This window comes from Miniopterus natalensis, chromosome 1 (genome assembly GCF_054644295.1).
Source record: "Miniopterus natalensis isolate mMinNat1 chromosome 1, mMinNat1.hap1, whole genome shotgun sequence".
NCBI classification, from domain to species: Eukaryota; Metazoa; Chordata; class Mammalia; order Chiroptera; family Miniopteridae; genus Miniopterus; species Miniopterus natalensis.
The window spans coordinates 152,724,282-152,750,472 of NC_142081.1; the positions used below are offsets into that span (position 1 = coordinate 152,724,282).

At 41.8% G+C, this 26,191-nt stretch overlaps 1 protein-coding gene across 1 annotated transcript in view; it reads left to right on the forward strand.

Annotated features, from left to right (window-relative positions):
* The first annotated feature begins 1,806 nt into the window (after positions 1-1,806).
* LOC107537115 (broad substrate specificity ATP-binding cassette transporter ABCG2-like) overlaps positions 1,807-26,191 on the forward strand; it is a 44,675-nt gene continuing 20,290 nt past the window's right edge. Inside the window, exons 1-7 of the mRNA XM_087826608.1 lie at positions 1,807-2,021; positions 5,515-5,574; positions 6,182-6,296; positions 6,886-7,038; positions 9,304-9,461; positions 22,792-22,943; positions 24,509-24,613. Of these exons, the coding sequence (XP_087682734.1) occupies positions 1,819-2,021; positions 5,515-5,574; positions 6,182-6,296; positions 6,886-7,038; positions 9,304-9,461; positions 22,792-22,943; positions 24,509-24,613 (946 nt within the window). The 5' untranslated portion in view covers positions 1,807-1,818. The remainder of the gene's footprint in view (positions 2,022-5,514; positions 5,575-6,181; positions 6,297-6,885; positions 7,039-9,303; positions 9,462-22,791; positions 22,944-24,508; positions 24,614-26,191) is intronic.

A 26,191-nucleotide genomic window follows, 5' to 3' on the forward strand; every position in this document is an offset into this window, starting at 1 on the left:
GGACCCGGGGGAGGGGCTGCCCCGCGTCTCTCCGCCCCGCGTCTCTCCGCCCCGGGCCGGGCCGTGCGTTATAAAGCCGCGTCCCGCGCCGCGCGCTCTCTCGCAGCCCCGCTAGCGGACCGCTGCCCATCGCCCCGACCCTGACGGCGACTGCGACCGCGACCCCGGGCCGGCACCTCGCCGGGTGTCCCCACACGCGTGAGCGCTGGGCCCGCGGGGAGCGCGCGGCGCGTTTGGCGGGCTGTCCGCGGGGCCGTGGGCGTTGGTACCAGGACGCCGCCTCCTGCGGGCTTTTCGGTCCCGAGTCCCGGTTACAGACCGAGTCCCGAGCGCGCAGCAGGGAAGGGGGAGCCCAGGATCCTCCCGCAGAGACTGGGAGACGCAGGAAGGAGGCCCCTGGACAGGAGCCGGGAGATTTGGAGAAGCTTCACGTCGGAAGGCACAGTACAAATGCTCGCCGTCCTTGTGAAGTAGGACCTGCTTCCTTAGGTAGGTGGGGAAGGGCTGGCGGACTCACCTCCGCGCTCATAGGGCTGATTTTAGTGCCTGCCGCCGACCACATGGACCTGAGACCCGAGCCCTTGACCTGCTGAGTGAGTGGTGACTGCCCTTTGGGACGCCTGTGGCTTGGAAGGTTGGTGGGTGTTGGGAGTACATTTGGTAGAAAATAGAAAACTGTTCGGCTGAGATGACTAGGTTCTAGTTAGTTCCTCCGAGTTTAATTTGATACTGAATATGAAAGACTTAGCATAATACCCTCCAGAGATCCATCCAAGTTGTTGCAGATGGAAAGGTTTCATTCTTTTTTATTGCTGAGTAATATTCCCTTGTATACATGGACCTCCTCCCTCTCTTCCCCCTTCCTCCACCTTCCCTTCCTCCCCCTCCTCCTCCTTTTTATTGATTTTAGCCTAGCTGGTTTGGCTCAGTGGTTAGAGCATTGGCCTGTGGACTAAAGAGTCGTAGGTTTGATTCTGGCCAAGGGCATGTACCTTGGTTGCAGGCTTGAACCCGGGGCAGTGCAGGAGGCAACCCATTGATGTTTCTCTCTCTTTCTCTCCCTTCCACTCTTTCTGTAAAGCAATGGAAAAAATGTCCTTGGGTGAGAATTTTTAAAAAATTGACTTTAGAGGGAGAGGAAGGGGGAGAGAGAGAGAAACATTGACTTGCTGTTCAATTTATTTATTTAAAAAGATTTTTTTATTGATTTTTAGGGAGAGAGAGGAAAGGAGAGGGAGAGAGAGAAACATCGATGTGAGCTCCTGCCTCCGGCAGCCCCCAACTGGAGATTAAGCTGGAAACCCTGGCATGTGCCCTGACCAGAATCGAACTGGCACCTTTCCCTGCACAGGAGGGCACCCAAGCAACTGAGCCACACTGTCCAGGGCTATTCTGCTTATTTATGCATTCATTGGCACTCTTTTAAGATTTAGATATCTATCTTTTTACTGTTTTAATTGAGATATAATTGACACATAACAGTTTCAGGATACAACATGATTCAAAGATTGTATATATTGTGAAATGGTCACCACAACAAGTCTAGTTAACATCCATCACCACACAGTTATGTTTTTCTTTTCTCATGCTGAGAACTTTAAAAATCACTTAGCCACTTTCAAGCAGATAATACAGTGTTGTTAACTATACTTACCATGCTGCAAACTACATCCGCAGGACTTATTTCTTTTATAACTGGAAGATTGTAACAAAACAGACTTGGTTTAAGTATATTATTACTTAGTGTTTACAGTCTCATTTTCTGGACTATCAACTTGCTGTTGCTTTTCCCTCTACAGAAAGGCAGAAGCTCTCCAGATGTCTTCCAGTAATGACCAAGTTTTTATCCAAATGTCACAAACACACACCAATGGCCTCCCCGGGATGACTCCCAAAGACCAGAAGACGTTCACTGAGGGAGCTGTGTTAAGTTTTCATAACATCTGCTATCGAGTGAAAGTGAAGAGTGGCTCTCTACTTAGTCGGAAAACAGTTGAGAAAGAAATACTGATGAATATCAAGTATGTGCATGAACTTTTGTTTCAGTAGCTTTATTGACAGCAGTGAACTTCACAGGTGTTGCTATTCCAAGTACAGGTGCATGGACATTTGTGTACATGTCTGTACAGACACATACACACATATTTTCATTTGTTTTCCTCAACTGTGAGTGCAATGGTTGGATCACATGTTAAGTATGAGCTTAATTTTTAAAAGAATGGCCAAACTGTTTTTAAAGTGGTTGTATCATGTGCATCAACATTTGTTTGAGAAACTGAATAATTAATGTGTCACTTAGTTTTTCCTGGGCTAAGCCTTCTGGTTTAGTGGAAAGAGGCCTGGTTGTGTGATTTACAACTTCCCAACTGTGGGGATAGAATTGAGCTTCATTATTCTAGTCTGTGAACTATAAGATCACTCATTGTACTTTATGAGCCAGACACGTTAGGTATTATGCACTTATATCCTTTATGTTCTAAATGCAGAGTCAGGGGGTTGAAAAGACAATATATTGTGAAAGTCCTTTGGTTTTCTAATAGACTTGTTTTAAATGAGTGGCTTGTTTATATAGTTGTTTATCATCTGTAACAATTTACCTAATGCTTCCCCACATTATACAGACAGACAGAAACTAAATATAAGAAAACACTATTTTAGCTTAAGTTATGGAGTGGAAGTCCAACGTGAGAGAATTCAGGATCCAAATCAATACAAAACTGTGATTTAATTCTCTTTTTCCATTTCTTTTCTTTCTTTTTTTTTTTTTTTTAAATATATCTTTATTGATTTCAGAGAGAGGAAAGGAGAGGGAGAGAGAGACATAGAAACATCAATGATGAGAGAGTCATTGATCAGCTGCAGCCCGCAACCTGGGCATCGAACCTGACCGGGAATCGAACCCTCATCGCCTGGATCCTAGGTCAACGCTCAACCGCTGAGCCACATCTGGCCAGGCCTCTCTTTCCATTTCATTCTCCTCTTTCATCACTTGGTGCTGGAGTGGGCAGTAGAGCGAGGAGGGAAATGAGACTAGAATCTACTTGGGACCACATATCTCTATTCTTTCACAGATGACAGCCATTAGGATTGTTCATGTTCTTCTGATTTCTAGAGAAGTGAGCCTGATTCTTCCTCTATGTGTAGTGGGGAGTGCGTCTAGGTTTCTCAGATATTATGGCCTATGTGTTTAATTTGTTTGTTTGATAGGGGAAATTATTATTCCTGGATACAACAAGCACTTTTTCTAGCTCTGTGAGCCTGGAGGAGTGGTTGTAAGAGCTCTTGGGCCAGGTATGGCCTCTAACATGTATAGAATCAGATGCTTCTCAAGTGTTCTTCCCCCCCCCATATGTTTTTTTTATTTCAGAGAGAGGAAGGGAGATGGAGAGAGAGATAGAAACATCAGTGAAGAGAGAGTCACCATTGATCAGCTGCCTCCTGCACTCCCCCTTGATCCCGGGGATCAAGTCTGCAACCCAGGAATGGGCCCAGATCAGGAACTGAACCGTGATGTCTTGGATCATAGTTGATGCTCAACCACTGAGCCACGCCAACCAGGCTCTCAGTGTTCTCAGTGTTCTTGATGTGTTCTATGCGCTTGTGGTCTTTTCTGTCAGTAGCAGCCAACTGCTCCCAAAAGTTTAGGAAATGACAAATCGGGGAGAAAATTTTTGCATGTAGGTAGAGAAGAAAGGACAGGGACCTAGTATTGATTGGGTGGTGGTGAGATCAGGGTCTGTGTCGAATTGGATAGAACTTTCTTCAGGCAGCAACACATACAGTCCTGCCTAGTTCCTTGTTGCTTTCTGGTATTGGTTAAGAAACCCTGACCAGGAAAGTAAGGAGAGGAAGGTAGGCACAAAGCTTTTATCTTTTGCTACATGCCTAGATAGAAGTGCCTGACCTTTCTGAAAGCTGACAAGTTTTTTGTGGAACATTACAGTCAAGAAAATGCTGATCACTTCAGGTTTTGTGTTAAGTGGAAGGTAACAAATAATTTGAATATGTGCTGGTTGGATGGATTTCAACTGCATACTGGGTGAGTTTTCATTTACCTTGCTTATGTTTCAGTAGATTAGTAACTCAGGACACTAAAAGTGTCATCTGCTCAAGGCTTCATATGTTTTTCTATGATTCATTAGAACATATTCCTGCAATAGATGAATTCTTTACTTGCATTCCTGGGTTTATAAAAATGGGGTCAATATTTTTTCACATTTTTTTCTTTAATTACAGTGGACATATACTATTATATTAGTTTCAGGTGTACAACATGGTGATTAGACATGTATGCCTGTTACTGAGTGCTCACCCCAATAAGTCTCATAGGACTCCTGGGCTGAAGCACTGTGTACAGACACTGCACTGTGAAGTTTGTCACTCACCACAGCTGTATAATGCGAGTAGTTGCCCCCGTGAAAGTCATTGTCTGGGAATGAAATAGCCTTCTGCTCTGCACCTTCCAGGGGAATGGGTCCTGTGTCCTCTGGGGAGTAAAGTTGGATTTACCTCCCAATTCCACACAGATGGGCGTGGACGCCGGGGTTTCCAAAGGGCTTCCTCAGGCCTCCATTGCATCAGGCCCCTGTGGCTGCAGTGGGCCCACCCTTTCCTCTCCTTACTCCAGCGCATTCTCCTAACCATTCTAGCAGTTGCCTTCGGGGTGAAATTCAAATTCATGTTTGCATTCTTCCTGAGTCTCAGCACAGTCAACTCTGCCTTAATTTTTTCCTACCTTCCTCCTCTGTCTGAATATTCTCTACCCACCGTCATCTACGGAATTTGTTTGGAACATGCAGTGTCCATGCCATGTGTGTACGTCCCTAAAGGTCATCCCCAATAGAAAGTGGCGTCTCCCCCTTCGAAACAGAATTTCCCAGGGCATATGTTTTACTTTTACAACTGGAGTAAGAATTTTGTCAGCATTAGGAACTGGTGAGGTTTTCTTTTTAATGCCCAAGGTACTTTTTTTTAGTCATTGAATTTCTACTTCAGATATATTGTTCCTTGGTCTGACTAGATTTGAGTGGTGAGAGCACTAATACTGGTGGTTCTAGAAGCCCATCGACTGCCTAATTATCTAGAACTGGACTGGGCAGCAGATCAGGCGACCTGAAGTAATTCTCAGCAATCACTACTCGAGACCTGCGGTGCACTTTACATTATGTCAGAGAAGTAAGTGTAACAGATGTTTCAGGAGAATCTTTTACTTCAGGGAACCTTGAAAGTTTGTGTGCCCTTTTCCAAAAAGTGTAAGTGGTTTAGAAAATAATCGAAAGGAATTTAGAGAGACCTGAGCCATTTTTCCTATAGGTGCTGACTAGTGATGACATCCTTTGTATACTAGACTTGTATTAATTGACATTTTGGTTTCTCTCTTCCTTTAAAAGTTGGTTTGTGCTTATTTCCTGTCTAATTTCTTCAACTTGCATTGAGTGTACTAAATGCAGACCCTAAATGTTTAGGACTAGTTTTAACCAGAACCAGTAAACCGGCCTGTTTCTGCATTTGCAGTGGGATCATGAGACCCGGCCTCAACGCCATTCTGGGACCCACAGGGGGAGGCAAATCTTCGTGAGTATAACAGAGAATCAGTAAGCTTTCCCCTTGCAGTTTAATGTGCTTTCAAAGCTGGCTTTTACGGGGGCAGGTAGTAGTTGAGTCTTTGCTGCATGTGTGGTCTGGGCCTAGGCGCTATGGATCACATGCAGCCATCCAGCCGTGGTTCTGCCCTGAGGAGCAGGGAGTCTTGTTGGTCAGCTTTACTACCAGGATGTGATCGGTGATTGGCATACAGCTGTCAGCTATGGTTTGAGCTAATGGGGAGGAAATTGAAGGGGATGACAGTGAAAGTGGGAGATGGAGCAGAGTAATCATGGAGTGAGCCTCAGTAAAGGAGCACATTGCCTGTGTTGTGATCCCAGAGGTCAGGCAGAGTGGAGGGCTGTTTGTGAGTTCTGCACTGGATCAGCCAACAGTGCTGTGTTTTCACATTTTGGGGCTTTACTGTAGCACAGAGTAAAAAAAGGAACTTGGGGATTAAAAAAATATGTAATTATAGTTGAACCATAGAATTCCTTGATCAGCTAATTTTCTAACTTGAACAGAATTTGTACTCAGAGTGGCTGAGAGATATAACCTGAGTTGGAGAAAAACACACACCATATATGTCCTTTTACAGGTTGTTAGATATCTTAGCTGCAAGGAAAGATCCACAGGGATTATCTGGAGATGTTTTGATAAACGGAGCCCCTCGACCTGCCAATTTCAAATGTAACTCAGGTTATGTGGTACAAGTAAGTATTGGTCCATTTCCATTTTAGATTTCTCCTCTTTTCTGTGGGCAACTGCCTTGCTGGAGTTCAGTTTGGTTTCCATTGATTATATGACATGAGCCTAGAATCAGCTTTTTTTAAAATACCAGTTTTTTACAGTCTCCCATAAGATATAGAATAGTGTTAAATGAAAAGGCAGGGAGAATCTAGAAAATGAACGTTATAAGGACAATGATACCAATTCTAGTTGTCATATTCCCAAAAGAAGCTACTGTCTTACTTTTCCCCTACCTTTAACTCTCTCCTTCTGTTATCTTAGAAAAGTTTTTTGACAAATGTTTGTGTAAAGCAGTCTGGAAATGTCTGCTAGTAGTAATCCTAATTACCTGTGTTCTATTTGGGTGTACAGTTAGGGAATGAGAATTATTCCTCCAGGCTTTGTAGCTATCTGTATATGGAGTTATTTTTATATTTGTATAACTGTGAGTTCATCATTAACTAGAGCTTCCCCTTGGGTATGTCATTTTTGTGGATTAAGTTGTACATACTGACGACTGATGCTACTTGAAAAGACCTGATATGTCTTGTTAAAATGCCTTTTTGCCTTAAGGATGATGTTGTGATGGGAACGCTGACAGTGAGAGAAAATTTGCAGTTCTCAGCAGCTCTTCGCCTTCCATCAACTATGAGTAATCATGAAAAAAATGAACGAATAAACTTGGTCATTCAAGAGTTAGGCCTGGCTAAAGTGGCAGATTCCAAGGTAATAGGCCCTCCCTTGGGTGGGTGGTGTTACTCTTATTTGAAAGTTTCTATAATGTGTGTGGTCATAAGTGGCTGCTTTCTGTAACGATGGGAGAAGTGACTAGCTGCATAATATGAAGGTGGAAATTAACCGGGAAAAGAAAATGAAAATGACTGAATCCTGCAGGTGAAGTGTGGCCGTGTGGGCTGGTAGGTAAACGTGCTCTTGCAAACACCAGGCTCCACTTCCCTGTGATGACAGCGCTTGCTCCGCCCCCACACTAATTGTGTTAAGTCCTGTCTCATTCAGTATCTGTTCACTAACTTTCCTGTTTTTGTTTTCTCTTTCCTTTTTTAGCTAGCCTTCCTCTCTTCCTCCAGGGGACTTTGTCCTGTTACTTTGGAGGTATATTTCTGGAATTCATAAATGAGGAAAATCCCACGGCTATTGCTCTATATGTTTCACTTTGCTGTAATTTTGCTTCCAACATTATTTTCAGTCCAATTAGCATTTGCTTCTAATTTGTGTAGCGCCCAAGTTGTTTTCCTATAGCCCTTCTTAGGGCACTTTGTCTCCCACCCCTCCCGCCTCCTCCTCCCTCCCTCCCTCTCTTGTGCCAGTGTAGCTTACAGACTGCCGTGTGCCGGGCTCCCTTGGGTGTTACAGGTAACAGCTGTGGGCAAGAGACACCAAAGTAGCTCCCTGTGTGGTTTGTGCAGGATCAGGAAGGGGAAATGAGATGAGTGAGGGAACGATTTACAGTTGGTGAGTAGACGTGGAAGATTTTCTGGGAAGGCATTTGAAGCTTTGGGTGGAGATGAGCTTCTCACGTTGTCATGGCTCTAGTTTAATTCCCTGGGCTGCCCCTACTCAAGGTGATGGAGATGGGGTATTCTGCTGGCTGCTGCTTCATATGATGCTTCTGACAGCCTTTATGTAAAGTGTATTTTGCTGTATTTTATTTGGAAGAATAAGTCTGAGCCACTTATTTTCATTTTATGAGTGAGTGGGCTCCCTTTGCTGGGGCTCTGTTTATGTGATTCTGTCTTTCCACTAAGGTGCTTTCCTGCCTCTACCATTAGGCTCTCATTGCCTGGGTTCCTTGCATGGATTTCCAGGGAACATGAGCTGAAGGCAGTTGTTGACTGCCAAGAATTTATTTATCTAATTGATCAAAACAATAGATTAAAGATGTTTTACCTGTTATGAAATTTTAAACATAAGAGACATGTAGGGAGAATGGTCTGATTACTGTAGTAATGACATGACTGCAGTATAATTAATGCAATGGTATGATTGCGAATAACGTTCACCTAGATTTCCCAGTTGATACTGAGTTATTCAATCCTGGCTTCAGGTTTTTCTTTAAGGAAAGTTATAAATATCATTTTTTGCCTCTGAAAACATATTTTTATTTTACAAAAGAAGGACATTTGTCTACAAGACTACAATATCATTACCAACTAACAAAATTAATAATATTTTAATATTAGCTATATAGAGTCCATATTTTTTCACAGTTTTCCAATAGTTTCAAAATGCCTTTTATAGCTCTATCGTTATGGGATCTAATCAAGGGCATGAGTAGCCTTTGACTATTCTCTGTTTGAAGACTCTTACTAGAAGAGCTGTTTCCCACCTCCTGCTTCCTCCCAAACCTTCCTGTTCCCCCACCACACTCAGTGACACTGACTCGTTGGAAAGACGGAGCCAGTCACTTGTAGAGTGTTCTGCCTTCTGAATCTGCCTGAAAGAAGGGGTCAGGAATTCTGCTGTGAGTAGGGTAGAGACAGGGTCGATTTGGGAGGCCTCACAGTGATTTAGGAGGTGCTAATGTGGATGGTAGAAAGTGCACTCACTTTCTTAGCTGCCAAGGCCCAGCTCTTCTTGTGAGTCCACTGAGGACTTTTTGGTAGGACAGAAATGGAGGTACATAAGAAGACTAATAAATTACAGATGTTTTCACCTATTCCTCTCCTATTTTTCATCCCTTTTTGGACTGTGATTTTACTTTGTTAGGTCTGTGTCTTTAAGTTCTAACTTCTGATCTTAAAACTAAATATTTGGCTCGATAAGGAACACATAGAACTGTTTAAAGCATGGGCTTCATATCACGCTTAGCCACATACCAGCTCTAACCTGAGCCTCAGTTTACTTGTCTAATTAAAGAGAATCCCACCTCTTCTCCTACATACTCATTTATTTGCTGTTCAGAATAAATGAGGATTTGAGATAGAGTGCCTCTTGGTTGTTTTTGTAATCATGATAACATTTGTGTGTTAGGTTGGAACTCAGTTTGTTCGTGGTGTGTCTGGAGGAGAAAGAAAACGGACTAGCATTGGAATGGAGCTTATTACCAATCCATCCATCTTGTTCCTGGATGAGCCCACAACTGGCTTAGACTCAAGCACAGCGAATGCTGTCCTTTCTCTCCTGAAGAGGTAAATGCGATGGGAACATTATTTTATGTTCAGACAATATCTGATGACCTGCTGTGTACCAGGTAGTATTCTTGATGTTTGGGATGCAGACAAACATTTCTCTCTTCTTTGTTGGGGGGAAACAGTCAATTAACAAATATGAGTTTCAAGGAAAATGAAGCAGAGTAAGAGTATAGGGAAGGCTGATGCGGTGGGGTTCAGTGGTGCTGTATCAAGTAGTAGGATGCTCAGGGAAGACCTCAGCGATGTGCCCTGTGATCTGTGAATGAGGTCTGGGTGTCTGGGGGAGAGATTTCCAGTTGGAGCAGCCAGTGTCTCTGAGGCGAGCATCCCCAATGTGTTTAAAACTCCAGAGGCCAGAGCGAGTGGAACCCAGTGACCTAAGGGGTGTGCGGGTTGGTTAGTGAATTGGTTTGCTCAGGCTGCCGTAACATGTACCACAGCCTGGGTGGCTTAAGCAACAGAAATTACTTTTGTCACAGTCTTGGAAGCCAGAACTCCAAAAACAAGGTGTTCGTCAGGATTTTGTCTTCTGAGGCCCCTCTCCTTGTCTTGCAGGCAGCTGCCTGCTCGCTGTGTCTTCACTTCATATCGCCTTAGTGCGGCTCATCTCCTCTTCTTGTAAGAACACTAGTCTTTATCAGATTAAGGCTCACTCATATGACCTTCTTTAGCGTTTATTACCTCTTTAAAGATTCTGTCTCCAAATGCTGTCACATTCTGAGGTACTGGGGCTTACAAATTCAACATACGAATTTTTGGGAGACAGAATTCATAACAGTTAGAATAGGACATGAGATGGAATTGAGTGGGTGGCAGATTATATATGCCGCTAAAAAAAGTAAGAACTATGGCTTTTACTATCCCTAGGTCACATGGGAAGCTTTTAGAGAGTTTTATTTTATTTTATATTTTTCATATAGTAAGATTTGTTTTAATTTTTCAATCTGAACCCACAAACAAACCCCAAAATAAAAAATCATATATACAGTATGAACATTTTCAGAGCACTTACATTAGGAAACACTGTGTTTCTCTTCAATCCTATGACAATACTATATATACCACAATAAGATTTACAAATACAATTGCATCAGCATTCCTACAGACACCATTTCAATTCACAAGAAAAAACAGCAGTCTTCCCACACTTTGTTTCCTCATACCTGCTGCCTGTTTGCATTCCAGCAGGGCAGGTTTCCATACATGCTTTTATTTGTTTATTTATTGTTTATTTATTTTTAAATTCTTCAATGCCTTTATTTATTAATTTATGTATTTACTTTTAAATTTTATGTTTGTTTAAAATATTACAAATGTCCCTTTTTCTCCCCAATGACCCACTCCACTCTGTCCTACCTCCCTTCCCAGTCCCTCTCCCCACCATTGTCTGTGTCCTTGGGTTGTGCATATATGCATATAAATTTTTTGGTTACTCTCTCCCCCTCCACCCATCCGCCTTCCTCCATCCCTCTGACATTCGTCAGTGTGATCTATGCTTCCATGTCATTGAGTCTATTCTGTTCATCAGTTTATTAAGTTCTTTAGATTCCACATGTAACCAAGATCGTGTGATGTTTGTCTTTCTCTGCCTGACTTATTTCACTTAGCATAATATTCTCCAGGTCCATCCATACTGTCCCAAAGGGTACGAGATCCTTCTTTACAGCTGCATAGCATTCCATGGTATATATGTCCCACAGCTTTTTTATCCACTCATCTACTGATGGGTACCCGGGCTGTGTCCAGATCTCAGCTATTGTAAACTGTGCTGCTATGAACATAGGAGCGCATATATTCTTTCTGATTAATGTTTCAGGATTCTTAGGATACATTCCTAGGAGTGAAATCACTGGATCAAAAGGCAGTATCATTTTTAATTTTTTGAGGACCTTCCATACTGCCTTCCATAGTGCCTGCACCAGTCTGCATTCCCACCAGCAGTGCACTAGGTTTCCCCTTTCCCCACATCCTCACCAGCATGTGTCATTTGTTGATTTGTTGATGGAGCCATTCTGACAGGTGTGAAGTGATACCTCATTGTGCTTTTAATTTGTATCTCTCTGATGATTAGCGATGTTGAGCATTTTCTCATATGTCTCTTGGCCATCTGTATGTCCTCTTTGGAGAAGTGTCTATTCAGATCCTTTGCCCATTTTTTAATTGGGTTGTTTGTCTTCCTCTTGCTGAGTAGTGTGAGTTCTCTATACACTTTGGAAATTAGCCCCTTAGCAGATACATCCTTGGCAAATATGTTTTCCCAGACCGTGGGGTTCCTTTGTATTTTGAGGCTGTTTTCTTTTGCTGTGCAGAAGCTTTTTAGTTTGATGTAGTCCCATATGTTTATTTTTTCTTTTGTTTCTCTTGCCCTAGGAGATGTATCAGTGAAAATTCCACTACATGGGATGTCTGTGACTTTACTGCCTATGTTTTCTTCCAGGATTTTTATGGTTTTATGACTTACATTTAAGTCTTTTATCAATTATGAGTTTATTTTTGTGTATGGTGAAAGTTGGTGGTCTAGTTTCATTTTTTTGCATGTATCTGTCCAGTTTTCCCAGCACCACTTATTGAAGAGACTGTCTTTCTCCATTGTATGCTCCTGCCTCCTTTGTCAAATATTAACTGACCATAATGGCATGGGTCTATTTCTGGGGTCTCTGTTCTGTTCTATTGATCTATTTGCCTGTTGTTGTACCAATACCAGGCTGTTTTGATTACAATAGCTTTGTAGTACAGTTTGAAGTCTGGTAATGTGATCCCTCCCACTCTGTTCTTTTTTCTCAAGGTGGCTGCAGTTATATGGGGTCATTTTTGGTTCCATATAAATTTTTGAAATGTTTATTCTAGGTCTGTGAAATATGCTGTTGGTATTTTAATAGGAATTGCATTGAATTTATAAATTTCTTTGGGTAGTATGGATATTTTAATAATATTAATTCTTCCAGTCCATGAGCATGGTATATTCTTCCACTTGTTTAAATCTTCCTCTATTTCTTTTTTCAGTGTCACGTAGTTTTCTGAGTACAGGTCTTTCACATCCTTGGTTAAGTTTATTCCTAGGTATCTTATTTTTTTAGTTGCAATGGTAAATGGTATTGCTTTTTTAGTTTCTCTCTCTGAAAGTTCATTGTTGGTGTATAAGAATGCCATTGATTCCTGGATGTTGATTTTGTATCCAGTTACCTTGCCAAATTTGTTTATCAAATGTAGTAGTACTTTGATGGAGTCTTTAGGGTTTATTATGTACAGTATCATGTCATCTGCAAATAATGACAGGTTTACTTCCTCCTTTCCAGTTTGGATACCTTTTATGTTTTCTTCCTGTCTGATGGCTGTTGCTAGGACTTCCAGTATTATGCTGAATAAGAGTCGTGAAAGTGGACATCCCTGTCTTGTTCCTGTTTTTAATGGAAATGGTTTCAGTTTTTGCCCATTGAGTATGATGTTGGCTGTAGGTCGGTCATATATGGCCTTTATTATGTTGAGGTATGATGCCTCTGTTCCCACTTTGCTGAGAGTTTTTATCAGAATTTGGGTGGTAGATTTTGTCAAATGCTTTTTCTGTTTCTATTGATATGATCATATGATTTTTGTCCTTCATTTTGTTTATGTGATGTATCACATTTATTGATTTGCAGATGTTGTACCAATCTTGCATCCCCAGAATAAATCCCACTTGGTCATGGTGTATGATGTTTTTCATGTATTGCTGGATCCAGTTTACTAGTATTTTGTTGAGGATTTTAGCATCTATGTTCATCAGGGATGTTGGCCTGTAATTTTCTTTCTTTGTATGGTCTTTATCTGGTTTTGGGATTAGGGTTATGCTGGCCTCATAAAAGAGTTTGGGAGTTTTCCCTCCTCTTGAATTTTCTGGAATAGTTTGAATAGAATAGGTGTTCATTCTTCTTTGAATATTTGGTAAAACTCGCCTGTAAATTCATCTGGCCCAGGACTTTTGTTTGCTGGGAGTTTTTTGATTACTGCTTCAATTTCATTAGTTGTTATCAGCCTATTCAGATTTTCTGCCTCTTCTTGATTCAGCTTTGGAAGATTGTATGCTTCTAGGAATTTGTCCATTTCCCCCATGTTGTCCAATTTTTTGGCATATAGTTGCTCATAGTATTTTCTTACAATCCTTTGTATTTCTGTTGGGTCAGTTGTTATATCTCCTCTTTCATTTCTGATTTAATTTCTTTTGGTCCTCTCTGTTTCTTGGTGAGTCTGGCTAAAGGTGCATCAATCTTATTTATCTTTTCAAAGAACCATGCCTTGGTTTCATTGATTTTTTGGTATTTTTTTTAGTCTCTATGTCATTAATTTCTGCTCTGATCTTTATTTCCTTCCTTCTACTTCCTCAGGGCTTTTTTTGCTGTTCTCGTTCTAGTTCTTTTAGTTGTTGTGTTAAATGGTTCATTAGATCTTTTTCTTGTTTCTTGAGATAGGCCTGTAATGCTATGAATTTTCCTCTCAGGACTGCTTTTGCTGTGTCCCATATATTTTGGGTTGTTGTCTGTTTTTTCCATTTCTTTCCATGAAGTGTTTGATTTCTTTCTTGATCTCATTGGTAACCCTTTCATTGTTTAAAAACATGCTATTTAGCCTCCCTGTGTTTGAATATTTTTGAGTTTTTTTATAGTGGTTGATTTCTAGTTTCATGGCATTGTGATCCGAGAAGATGCTTGATATGGTTTCAATCTTCTTGTATTTGTAGAGACTTGCCTTGTGCACTAACGTGATCTATTTTTGATAATGTTCCATGTGCACTTGAGAAGAATGTGTATTCTGCTCTTTTGGGATGAAATGTTCTGTAAATGTCAATTAAATCCATTAGATCTAGTGAGTTATTTAAGGTCTGTGTTTCCCTGTTGATTTTTTGTCTTGATGATCTGTCCAATGCTGACAGTGGGGTGTGAAAGTCCACTGTGATTGTGTTGCTGTCGATCTCCCCCCCTTAAAGTCCACCAAGAAAATTTTAATATATTTATGTGCTCCTATATTGGTTGCATAAATGTTTATAAGAGTTATTTCCTCCTGTTGGATTGATCCCTTTAATATTATGTAGTGACCATCTTTGTCTCTTGTTATGGTCTTTATTTTGAAGTCTGTTTTGCCAGAAATAAGTATTGCTATTCCAGCTTTTTTTTCCTTTCCATTTGCATGGAATATTTTATTCCATCCCTTCACTTTTTGCCTGTGTGAGTCTTTTGCTCTCAGGTGGGTCTCTTGTAGATAGCATATATTTTGGTCCTGTTTTCTTATCCATTCAGCTACTCTGTGTCTCTTGATTGGACAATTTATTTCATTTACATTTAAGGTTACTATTGATATAAACTTATTTACTGCCATTTTTCCCCTTTATGTTGCTGTACCTTTCTCTCACTATTCTTTCTTTCTCTTACAGCAGTCCTTTTATCTTTTTTTTTTTTTTTTTTTTAATATATCTTTATTGATTTCGGAGAGAGGAAAGGAGAGGGAGAGAGAGAGACAGAAACATCATTGATCAAGCCCACAACCCGGGCATGTGCCCTGACCGGGAATCAAACCCGGATCGCCTGGATCCTAGGTTGACGCTCAGCCACTGAGCCATGCCCGGCTGGGCTACAGCAGTCCTTTTAGCATTTCTTGCAATGCTGGTTTGATGGTGCTGAACTCCTTTAGCTTTTTTTTTTTTTTTTTTTTTGTCTGGGAAGCTCTTTATTTCACCTTCAATTTCAAATGATAACCTTGTTGGATAAAGCAATCTTGGTTGCATGTTCTTTTCATTACTTTGAGAACTTCATGCCATTTCCTTCTGGCCTGAAGAGTTTCTGTTGAGAAATCAGCTGTTAGCCTTATGGGGCTTCCCTTGTAGGTCACTGCTTGTCTCTCTCTTGTAGCCCTTAATATTTTCTCTTTGTCCTTGACATTTGCCATTTTCATTGTGATGTGTCTTGGAGTGGGTCTCTTTGGGTCCCTCTTGTTTGGAACCCTCTTTGCTTCCTGAACTTGTGCGGCTTTCTCCTTCACCAGCATAGGGAAGTTTTCAGTCATTATTTCTTCCACCAAGTTCTCTATCCCTTGCTCTCTTTCCTCCCCTTCTGGCATTCCTATAATGCGAATGTTGTTTCACTTCATGTTGTCCCAAAGCTCCCTTAGACTGTCCTCATGCTTTTTAAATGTTTTTTCTTTTTGCTGTTCTGATTGATTTTTTCTACCTTGCCTTCTAAGTCACTTATTCTATCCTCTGCTTCATTGAGCCTGCTTTTAATTCCTTCCAGTGTATTCTTGATATCAGATACAGCATTCTTTATCTCTGTCTGAGTTTTATTTATGGTCTGTATCTCTTTTTTCATGTTTTCACTAAGGTCTTTGATCTTACCCTCGAGTGCCTTGTTTTTCTCATTAAGTTCCTTGAACATCTTCATAATCAATACTCTGAGCTCTGTTTCTGATAGCTTGCTTAACTCCATCTCATCAAAGACTTTTTCTGGCAATGTTTCCTTTTCTTTAATTTGGGGGTTGTTTCTTTGTCTCCCCATATTGGTAGGTCTTAGTGTTTGTATCTATATATCTTGTGGGGTGGGATTTTGTCTTGTGAGTCCAGTGCAGCCCAGAGGTGTCTTTTCCTTATACTTCTGAGCTCTCTGCTCCAGGCGTGTCCCTTTTGTGGATGTCCCTTTTGTGGGTTCTTTGGTTCTCCTGTTATGGTTGGGTCTAGATTGTTGTTGACCAGTCCTTGGGAGGACTCTCCTCTCAGGTTGGCTAACTGTGTGTCTCAGCGTCAACCTGGTCGTGTAAGCTGTTGTTCGGGTGCTGGCAAGGCAGGACAATACACAGCTAAACTTCCAGGAAACGAGGGGTATCTTACAAAATATCTTGACAGTCACAATGAAGACAACCCAAGTGAAAACAGAACTGGGAGAGTGAAGGGAGAACACACACACACACAAAAAGCTTTTAAAAAAAAGAGAGAAAGAAAAGTAAAGCTTGGAGAGAGAGGTATACTGTTAATAGTGATGAAAATTTAGAAAATAATAATAATAAACTAAAATGTAAAAAATAGAGAAGCTACTGGAAGATAATAGAGGCAGAGAAAAGATTCTGAAAGAAGGACCAGCAAAAAATTAAGGGAGAGAATAGGAATAGGATAATAGTTGAAAATGATAAAATAAAAATACAATAAAGAGAATAAGAGAAACTAACAATTGAACAAAAAGACAGGAAGACAGAATGGAGGATAACAAAAGAATGAAAGAAAAGAAGAAGAAAAAAGGAAAAAAAAGTAAAAAATAAATTATGCCAATGAATCGAAAGGAGAAGATAAAGCCCGGTCAGAGAGGGAGTCTGATAAGAGATTTGGGGGAAACTATAGAGGAAAACAGTAAACTTGTTGGTTTTAATGATAAAGTCCCAGCCATTAAGCAGGGATATCAAGAAAGTCTTGATAGTAGAAGCAAGGATAAAACAAAACAAAGCAAATAAAAAAAAATAAAAGAGAGACAAAACAAAAAACAAGCTAAGCAAAACAAAATTATTTTATTAAAAAAAAAGGAAAAAAATTTAGTTAAAAAATATATAACTTTTTTTTTTAAATTATAAAATTTAAAAAGAAGAAAAAACAAATTATTTATCTCCTTTCTCTTCTTCCTAAGGGAAAAAGAGAAAAATCAAACAAAAAACCAAAAAAACAACAACAAAAAAATGTCAATCAGGTGAGTCTCTTCTGGGGCAGCTTATGTTGCCTGAGGCTCTCTGTTTTGTGTGCTGGTTTCAGTTCTCCTGGGAGGTACTTGTGTATCACCCAGTGTGAGGAGCCGTCTAGGTTTGGCTCTGGTGTCCTTCGGTAGATGGTTGATCTGAGGCTCTCTGAAAAGACCACCTCCTCTTGTCAGCTATTTTGCAACTTTGTAGTTGCCTGGTCTTCCTCCAGAGTCTTCTGTAGAGTCTTTAGGGTGCAGGGTGGCTAGTGTAGCCCAGGGTATCACTCCTCTTAGAGGTGTCGCTGTCAGGCGCTCACTCTGTGGGAGTTAGTCTCTGCTCCACAGCCAGCTCCTCAGTCCCTACCCTGTCCTCTGATTCTAGTTCCCCAGGCTCTGTCCTGCTGCAGCTTCAGATTGATTTCAGCCTGTTGCCTTTTCTGTATGGGCCGTTTCAGCAGCCTGGGCTCAGTGCGTTCTATTAAAATCACATTCTCGTGGGCCCTTTGCCTGCCCAGCCCCCAGCAGGGTTTTCAGCGTTTCCTCCAGCTCCCAAACCACAGTCCCTGAGAGTCTTATTCTTGTGATGTCCTCCTGTGAGCTGCTCTCCCTTCCCCCTCAGGACTGTGCCCTGGGGGGGGTGTCTGGGTCTTCAGTGAGCTGGGCCCACCCCTTTCCTGTTGGGGGCGGTGCTCCCGGCTGCTGGAGAGGCTGGCAGGCTCCGCCCCTTCCTGCTCAGCTCTGGTTGGCTGGTCACACCAGACCCGCCCCTCAGACCATCTACTGTGCAGACCCCAAAGCCAGCCTCCGCTGGTCTGTACTGCACGCTGGGAAGGTGGGAGCCAGTTGAGGGATCAGACTCACAAATGAGCAAAGCAACACACAGGCAGAAAGTCTGCCCTGCAAAGAAAGTCCTGTCACCCACGCACGAAGGCACCCAGCAGGAGGGGACCCAAAGTCAGCTCCATGCAGCTCCCCACACCGCTGGTCTCAGCAAAGCTGGGGCAGCTTCAAGCGCCACCAGGGGGCCCCTCAGGGCTGGCCACAGATCCCAGCCTCCCGGCACCAGGAGCTCAGGAAGGGAGGGCTCCTCCTCTCCCCCACACCATGCAGATTCAGTGCTTTCTGGGGCTCAACACAGTGCCCCACAGGGAGGCAGAGGGTCCCCGTGTGCAGCTGCTCAGCCCCGACCTCTGGTCCCTTATTACTCAGGTGCCACAGGCTTTGGGACAGCCCTTCCTATGGTCAGCGCCCTGAGCTTTAGACGCTGGTCGTGGCCTCCACTAGAAGCTTTGTTTCCTAGGAAGGCACCATCTGCCATTAGAGGCTTTGTTTCCTAGGAAGGCTCTGACCCCCTCCGCACAGGCACCCCACCCCCCTGGGGCCCTCTGCCCTCCACGTGGGGTGCTCCTTCCCCTCTTGTCGCTCCGGGTGTGGGGTCCCCGCTTTCGGGTGCCGCCCGCACTCCCGAGGGGAGGGAGCTTTGCAGCCTCCAAGCCTCGGGGCTCAGCCCAGCACAGGCTTCAGGGGGGATCCCCCTTCCTACGCCCCCTCTCTTACCGGACTCTCTGATGTTTCTTCAGTGCTCCCCCACTCGCACTCCGTCCACTCAGGTATGTTTCTCTGGTTTTTCCAAGCTGGCTAAATAAGATTTTAGGAGGAAATCGAGTCCGTGGCTAGGAGCGGGGGCGCTGCTGCTTCTCACAGCACCGCCATTTCCCCTCCCCTTCCTCCACACATGCTTTTAGAACTTCAGCTTTTAAAACCCAACAGTGGCTATTTGAGAAGTCACCTCCTTTCCAGACCCAAATACAAGCAACGAGAAATTTGCCCTTTAAAAATAACAGCCATTGGTTTATCAATGGGAATGGTGACATTTACCCACCAAAAGATGTGTAAAAAAATTGCATGAAAGGAAAAATAAATAAACCTGTTGCAAAGCAGTCTTACTTATGCTATAGTTCAGAACACTTAAACATAAAACTGTCCTGAAAGTTTTTAAAGTGATTATTCATGTTCAAATTAAAACTGTGTGACAAATCTAATGAACACAAGCTGATTTGGTAAAGGTTCAAAGACTCACATTCCAGCAGTGTCATTTCACACTCCCGCAAGATTTTGGTGTATAGGACGGTGCTTCAACCCACTGAGCCTCAAGCCAGGGCCAATCTTTCTTTTTTTATGCTTAGTTTCAACATCGCTGTAAAAAAAAAATAGCCAAACCATCAATTGGGCAAGGGTGAGTGCAAAGAAAGCCGTCAGGAGGCTGTTTGTAGGAGCTCAGTTAAAATATGATTGTGGTTTTGACTAGGACACTGAGTGTGAGGTGATGGGAAGTAGGTGGATTCTGTATTTACTTTGAAGATAGAAGCAATATGATTAGCTCATGAACTGGGTATGAGGAGGGAGTATTGGGAGTATGACTTCTAAAATGTGGGGTCTGAAAAATGGAAGAATGGAGTAAGAGGAACAGCATTTCCTTTTATCAAGAAAGACTGTGGGAGGATCATGTTAATAGGAGAAATTTCAAAAGTTAAGTTCTTTGGCACCTTTATTTCATTAATTTTTTTAAAGTTTCAGTCTTAAAGAAGAGGTACAAGATATTATAAAGAAATCCCATGTTGCACTGCTTGCCTGACTGACACAGTGGTTGAGCATCTTCGACCTATGAACCAGGGTGTCATGGTTAGATTCCCGGTCAGGGCACTTTCCCAGGTTGTGGGCTGGATCCCCAGTAGGGGGTGTGCAGGAGACAGCCGATCAGTGACTCGCTCCCATCATTGATGTTTCTCTCTCTCCCTCTCCCTTCTTCTCTATTTGAAATCAACTTAAAAAAATAGCATAAAAAAAAAAAAAAAATCCCATGTCCCCTTACCTATATTCCCCAACCCTTGGCATTTAACTGCTTTTGCTCTTCCGCTCCCTCTTCCTCCTCTACACCTACGCCAGTGTTTCTTTTGGACGTTATTCCCTATCACCTCTAAACACTTGGGAGAGTAACTCCAAAAATTAAGGACACTCCTTTTGTATCATCACCTTACTGCGCACACCCCCCAGCCAGGCAGTCACATTGATACCGTTGCTGCCATCCAGTCCATAGCCTCTAGACTACAGCAGCTGGCCCTGAAGCATCTTCTTCCTTCCTGTCTCAGGAATCTTTCCAGAAATACACTTTTCTAAGCCTGAGCAGTTCTTCAGCCTTTCCTTGCCTCTCATGTTCTCACTGGTCTTTGAGAGTACATTTCACGGATTGCCCTGAACCTGGGTTCATCTCGTAAGTTTTCTCATGACTAGATCAGGCCATGAATTCTTCCCAGGGATACAACAGAAGTGATGCTGTGTACCTGTTGTGTAACATCAGGGGCTGCATGGTTATGACTTCCCCAGCCCCCATGGGTGATGTTAGCCGTCATCACCTGATCATGTTTATCTCTGCTGTGAAATAACTAGTTTTCCCTTTGTAATTGATTAGTATTTTGTCAGGGGAGCTAATCAGATATTATGCCAATACTCTGTTCCTCATCAAATCTCCACCTAACTTCCTGCCTGTGTCATGTAGTGTGATGGTTGCCAAGTGGTGATTTTCTATTTTTGTCATTCTTTCCTCATATATTAGTTCACATTCTATGTAAAGAAGTTTTTCATGAGTTTATGATAATATTTTCAATTCTAAACTAACACCTGAGTTTGTTTTTTTGTCTTCATTCTTCCCATGTTTGGAACCTTTCAGACAGTGAGAAACCTGGCTCCCATTATCTCAGTATATCTATTTACTTGTGCAGCCAGTTCACTTAATTGTTCAGTGTTACCAATCACTCTGGCCATTTCCTGTGCTCACCATCCCCCAGAACCTTCCCTCTCCCAGGCCTCATTTTTAAAAAGACGCCTGACTCACCACCTTTGTATGGCATTCCCTCCCTATTCTTACCTTCCTTCCTCTGATGCCCATGTTCCTGTAAGCAAGTCTCTATGTGAGGATGAGAAGAAACATGAAGATGGGAAGATGTCTGAGATTTTAGACATCCTGAGTTTCAAATGTCAATTGCACATGTAAGTGAAGATGCCAAGTAATGGGTCTGGGGTTCAAGCTTAGCTAGAGAATATACCCATGGTATTTTTTATCATCTGTAACTATGTTCACAATGTTTATTAGAGGGATGATGAATAGACAAAGACTACTGTAAATATCTTTACTATGTTTTGGACTAGTGAGCACACAAGCATCTTTCCTCATGCTGGAGCTCTAACCCAGTCTTCTCAAGCTCCACTGTGCACACTGATCACCTGGGGTCTTGTTAAAATGCAGATTCTTATTCTGCAGCTCTGACGTGGAGCCCAAGATTCTCCACTTCTAATGGGAGGCACTGATCCTGATGCCATCGGTGCTCAGACCACACTTAGAGCAGCAAGACCCTCACAACAGCCCACTTCCCATCTTCCAGTCCTTTACTGGCTCCTTATTGCCTGCTGACTAAAGTTCCAACTTCTGAATATAGGGATTCATCATGGGCTTATATTTTGACAGTCTCTTTTGTTAGCTTTCCATCTCTTCACCTCTCAACTCAGCTCTGCAGTGACACTGAACTACTTGCAGTTTCCTGAACAGACCTTGTGATCAGAAACTTTGTTCTCCATATTTCCTTCACCTTGATGACGCTTTTTCTTTGTGGCTTATTCCTGTTGGCCCCCTTGACACGATCTTATATCATCATCAGACTGGCTTCTAGCCTCCTATTTTGCTTACAAGGAACTCTCAGCTCTTTTTATTCCACATTGTATTGAAATGATTGATTTACTGGCCTGATCCTCCTTGAGTCAAACAAACCTGTACACTCAGCTAGCAAATAGTAGGTGCTTAGGAAATGCTTCAGTTAAAGTGATTCTTCTCATAAAATATATTTAATAACAGTTTCGGAACAGTGATTTTAGCCTTGTTTCTTTGACCCGTAAGTGTAGTAAATTCTGTGTAAATATAGTTTAGCAATGTTTTAGCCATGGGCCAACAAATCCCAGCCCTGCCCCTTCCTAACTGTGACATCATGGGCCAGTTGCTTAACCCTCTAGACTTTATGTATAAAATGAAGGTTATAATACTGTTGGTACTGTCAGTATTGCCTTATGACTGCCTTGTAACAATATTGTGAAAATTCAGATATTGGTATTTATACAGTATTTAACAAAGATATGGTAAGTATTCAGTAATGTTAATAGTATTATAGGACAGAAGAATGAATACCAATTCTTAAAGACTTGATGGCTTCAGTGGTCAATGAGAATGAGAATACAACCATTATTTTAATATTTAGTCCATAATTAGTTCTTAAACTTGAGTGTACTTACAAGTTACCTGGGTCCTTGCTAAAAATATGGATTCCTTAGATCCTATAGGTCTGAGAAGGCTGTCCAGGATTCTGAGTTTTTAATTAATGTTGTAGTTGATTCTGGACCACTCACTCTTTAAAAAACTTTATTCATAAGAGCATTGAATCTAGGTCCCCTAACTCTCTGAGAGATAGTATGGCATGAAAAGTTAGTAAGAGAAAATCAAGGTGAACTAGGAATGTGCTAAAGTCAGGAATAAAGTTTTTTGCGAAGAAGTACAAAATTCAGATGTTTAATGACTCATTGTTTTCTCACTTTTATCTTAGTATGTCTAAACAGGGACGAACCATCATCTTCTCCATTCATCAACCTCGTTTTTCCATCTTCAAGTTGTTTGATAGCCTCACCTTATTGGCCTCAGGAAGACTAATGTTCCATGGTCCTGCTCAGGAGGCCTTGGGGTACTTTGCATCAGCTGGTATGGTTGCCTTTTCATGCAGTGAGATCCTTCATTCATAGAATCCTGGAAGAGGGCAGACGGGATACTGCTTGATCTTCGAGTAGAGATAACATGGGTTCCACCACTCCAGTTTGGTGCTAGAATTTGTCCTCATTTTGCAGCACTGGCTTGTTGTTTAGATCACTTTCTTGCCCTGTTTGAGCGTGCATGCATACTCTGTGTATGCGTTGGACTGTTTCTACTGGGCCTCTACTGTTCTGCTCCCAACTCTAGTGCCCTTTTCCTAATAGTTCAATAAATATATTGGCCTTATAATCAGTTATTAGTCTAACTGAACATTTTTTGAAAGGCCTAATACTGCCCTTCACCTCCCCACCTCCTCATTCCCCCAAATAGTTTGTCTTCTTTTTTTTAACTGAATTTTTTGTTTGTTTTTTATTTTTATTTCTTTAATTTTATATTTATCTTTATTTTTGAGATCATTTGTCTTCTTGACCATATAACAGATCAGGCTATGTCATTTTTCCATTGCATGGGTTTGCCTTGATGAGGTTTCATGGAGATGCTGATTCATTTTGTAGTAACATTTGATTGAAGATTTCATCCTTGTGTGGATATGAATGACTTACCAGTCAATAGAATGGCTACTCCTGAGTCTGACTTCAATGGGCTGACATTTCTGACAGCTCTGGGCTGCCTGGTCGTATTTCAGATGAAAAGTCCTAATTTTTGAATGGCTCATGCAGTCTTCTTTATTTTAGAGATATATAGATATTATTATAGATGGTGCTCCATGACCCCAAATATAGTTTTAAATATTTTCTAGCTATCTTTGAAAATTTGTTTCTGTTCAGACTCTATCATTTAACATACATGTGTCTGAGGAGTCTAGAGGAGATGAATCTAAGAGAAGACTACAGGCCAAATTGAGTTTAGATAATCAGGCACAAGAAGTGAGGGAAGGTAAAGCATTCAGGTGTGTTATGTTGGTCACCTTTTCTTGAGAAAGCTGCTCTGGTGATTTGTTCTCTATGCTGGGATTATAGCAGCATAAGAGATGATAATCTGGACCTGAATTTACTAGGTGGAGAAGCAACCTGTTGCTAAAGTGGGTGCTGGCATTCTGGCAGTCCGTAGGTGAACCCAGAGAATAGGACACACCCCGGGCTGGCTTTGCTGGTTACCTTGCTTTGAGGAGCATTAGTTCTACCTAGAGCTTTTTTCTTTTTTTTCTTTTCCAACTTCTAATTTTCTTGTGCCGATATCTATGTTTTTTATTACATACTGGTAAGCACAGGACATACTGGTATTTGTTTCAGGTCTCATGAATTATGTTGGGCAAGGCTTTCTGAGAGTTCAAGGTTGGTTTGGAGTATGATTTTTGCCAGGAGATAGAATTGTTGGCTTATTGTATGACTAAATACATAAAAAGAAAGAGAAAACTAATGAGGAGAGAAGAGAGAAAGAGAGGGGAAAGCCATTAGATTCTGTCTCTCCCAGCTTCACCTCCCGCATCCCCCGAAAGTGAGTCTTTATTTCCTAAGACCATCGTGTTTGTGTACCTGTGTTTTCTTCTTCTGTAGGTCACCACTGTGAGCCCTATAACAACCCCGCAGACTTCTTCCTGGATGTCATTAATGGAGACTCCTATACTGTGGTATTAAACAGAGAGGAGGAAGGTGATGAAGGTATGTGCATCTGTCCAGAGTCACAGATTATCCCCTAATTGAATTGCCTGAAGTTCAGCAGTGTGGCAGCTGATTAAAATGTAGCTTTGTGAATTTATTTAACTAATACCAGTTGTATCTGTTGAGGCCCCGCTTCCTGGTAGACCACCATCTTCTTGTTGGTCCCACACATGGTGGAAGTGGGGAGGGGGCTCCTGGGGCCTCTTTTATAAGGGCACTAACCTCACTCACAAGGGCTCCACCTTCACAATCTAATCACTCCCCGAAGTCCCTACCTTCATATACCGTCACATTGGGGATTGGGTTTCAGCATATGAATTTTGAGGGGACATAGCATTCAATCTATAGCACCAGTCAGCACAGATTTTGTTCTCCATAAGTGCTGTATTTTTATTTAATTTATAAATGATCATTTATACAATAGTGACAGTTCTAAAAGGAATTTCCCTTAAAAAATATGCTCATGGTGCCTTTGGCGGTGTATTCAGTGGTTAGAGCATTGGCCTGAGCACCAGAGAGTCTCAGATTCAATTTCCCGTCAAGGGAATGTACCTGGGTTGCAGGTCAATTCTCAGCCCCAGTCGGGGTGCATGCAGGAGGCAACCAGTCAATGAGTCTTTCTCACATTGATGTTTCTCTCTCTCTCTCTCTCTCTCTCTCTCCCCCCCTCCCTCCCTCCCTTCCTCCCTTCTTCCATCCCTCCCACTCTCTCTAAAAATCAATAGAAAAAAATATCCTCGTGTTCCTCATGAAGATTAACAAAATAATAATGATATTAAAAAGAAATAAAATAATAAAAATTATGCTCATGGTTTATATAGTGTTTTGAAATAAGAAACAGCAATGTATGCATTTGTACATAGTAGAAAGCAAGGACAAGGGTTTTCTATTAGGAATTACAACTTATGCCCTGGCTGTTGTGGCTCTGTTGGTTGGAGCATCAGGTACGGTACACTGAAAGGTGGCAGGTTTGATTCCCAGTCATGGCACATATGTAAGTTGTGGGTTCAAACTCCTGTCAGGGTGCATATGGGAGGCACCAATCAATGTTTCTCTCTCACATTGATGTCTCTCTCTCTCTCTCCCTCTCTCCCTTCCTCTTTTTATATTTTATTTTTTTAATTTAATCCTTACCTGAGGCCATGCTTATTAATTTTAGAGAGAGGGGAAAGGAGAAGGAGAGGGAGGGAGACATCAATGTGAGAGAGAAACATCAGTTGGTTTTCATATGCACTCTGACTAGGGATGGAACCAGAAGCCTAGGTATGTGCCCTGACCGGGAATTGAACCCGCCACCTTTCAGTATACAGGAATGGACACTCCAACTAACTGAGCCATACTGGCCAGGCTCTTATCTCTCTAAAATCAATTTAAAAAATCCTCTAGTGAGGATTAAAAAATAATGATGATAAATAAATTAAAAAAGAAAAGAATTTTAACTTCTTATGGTAGGTTTACTTTATTTTTAATCTTTACCTGAGGATATGTTTATTGATTTTGAAAGAATGGAGAACCGGGGGAGGTAGAGAAACATCAATTGCTTGTCTCCTGCCAGGGATCGAACCCGTAACCTAGGTA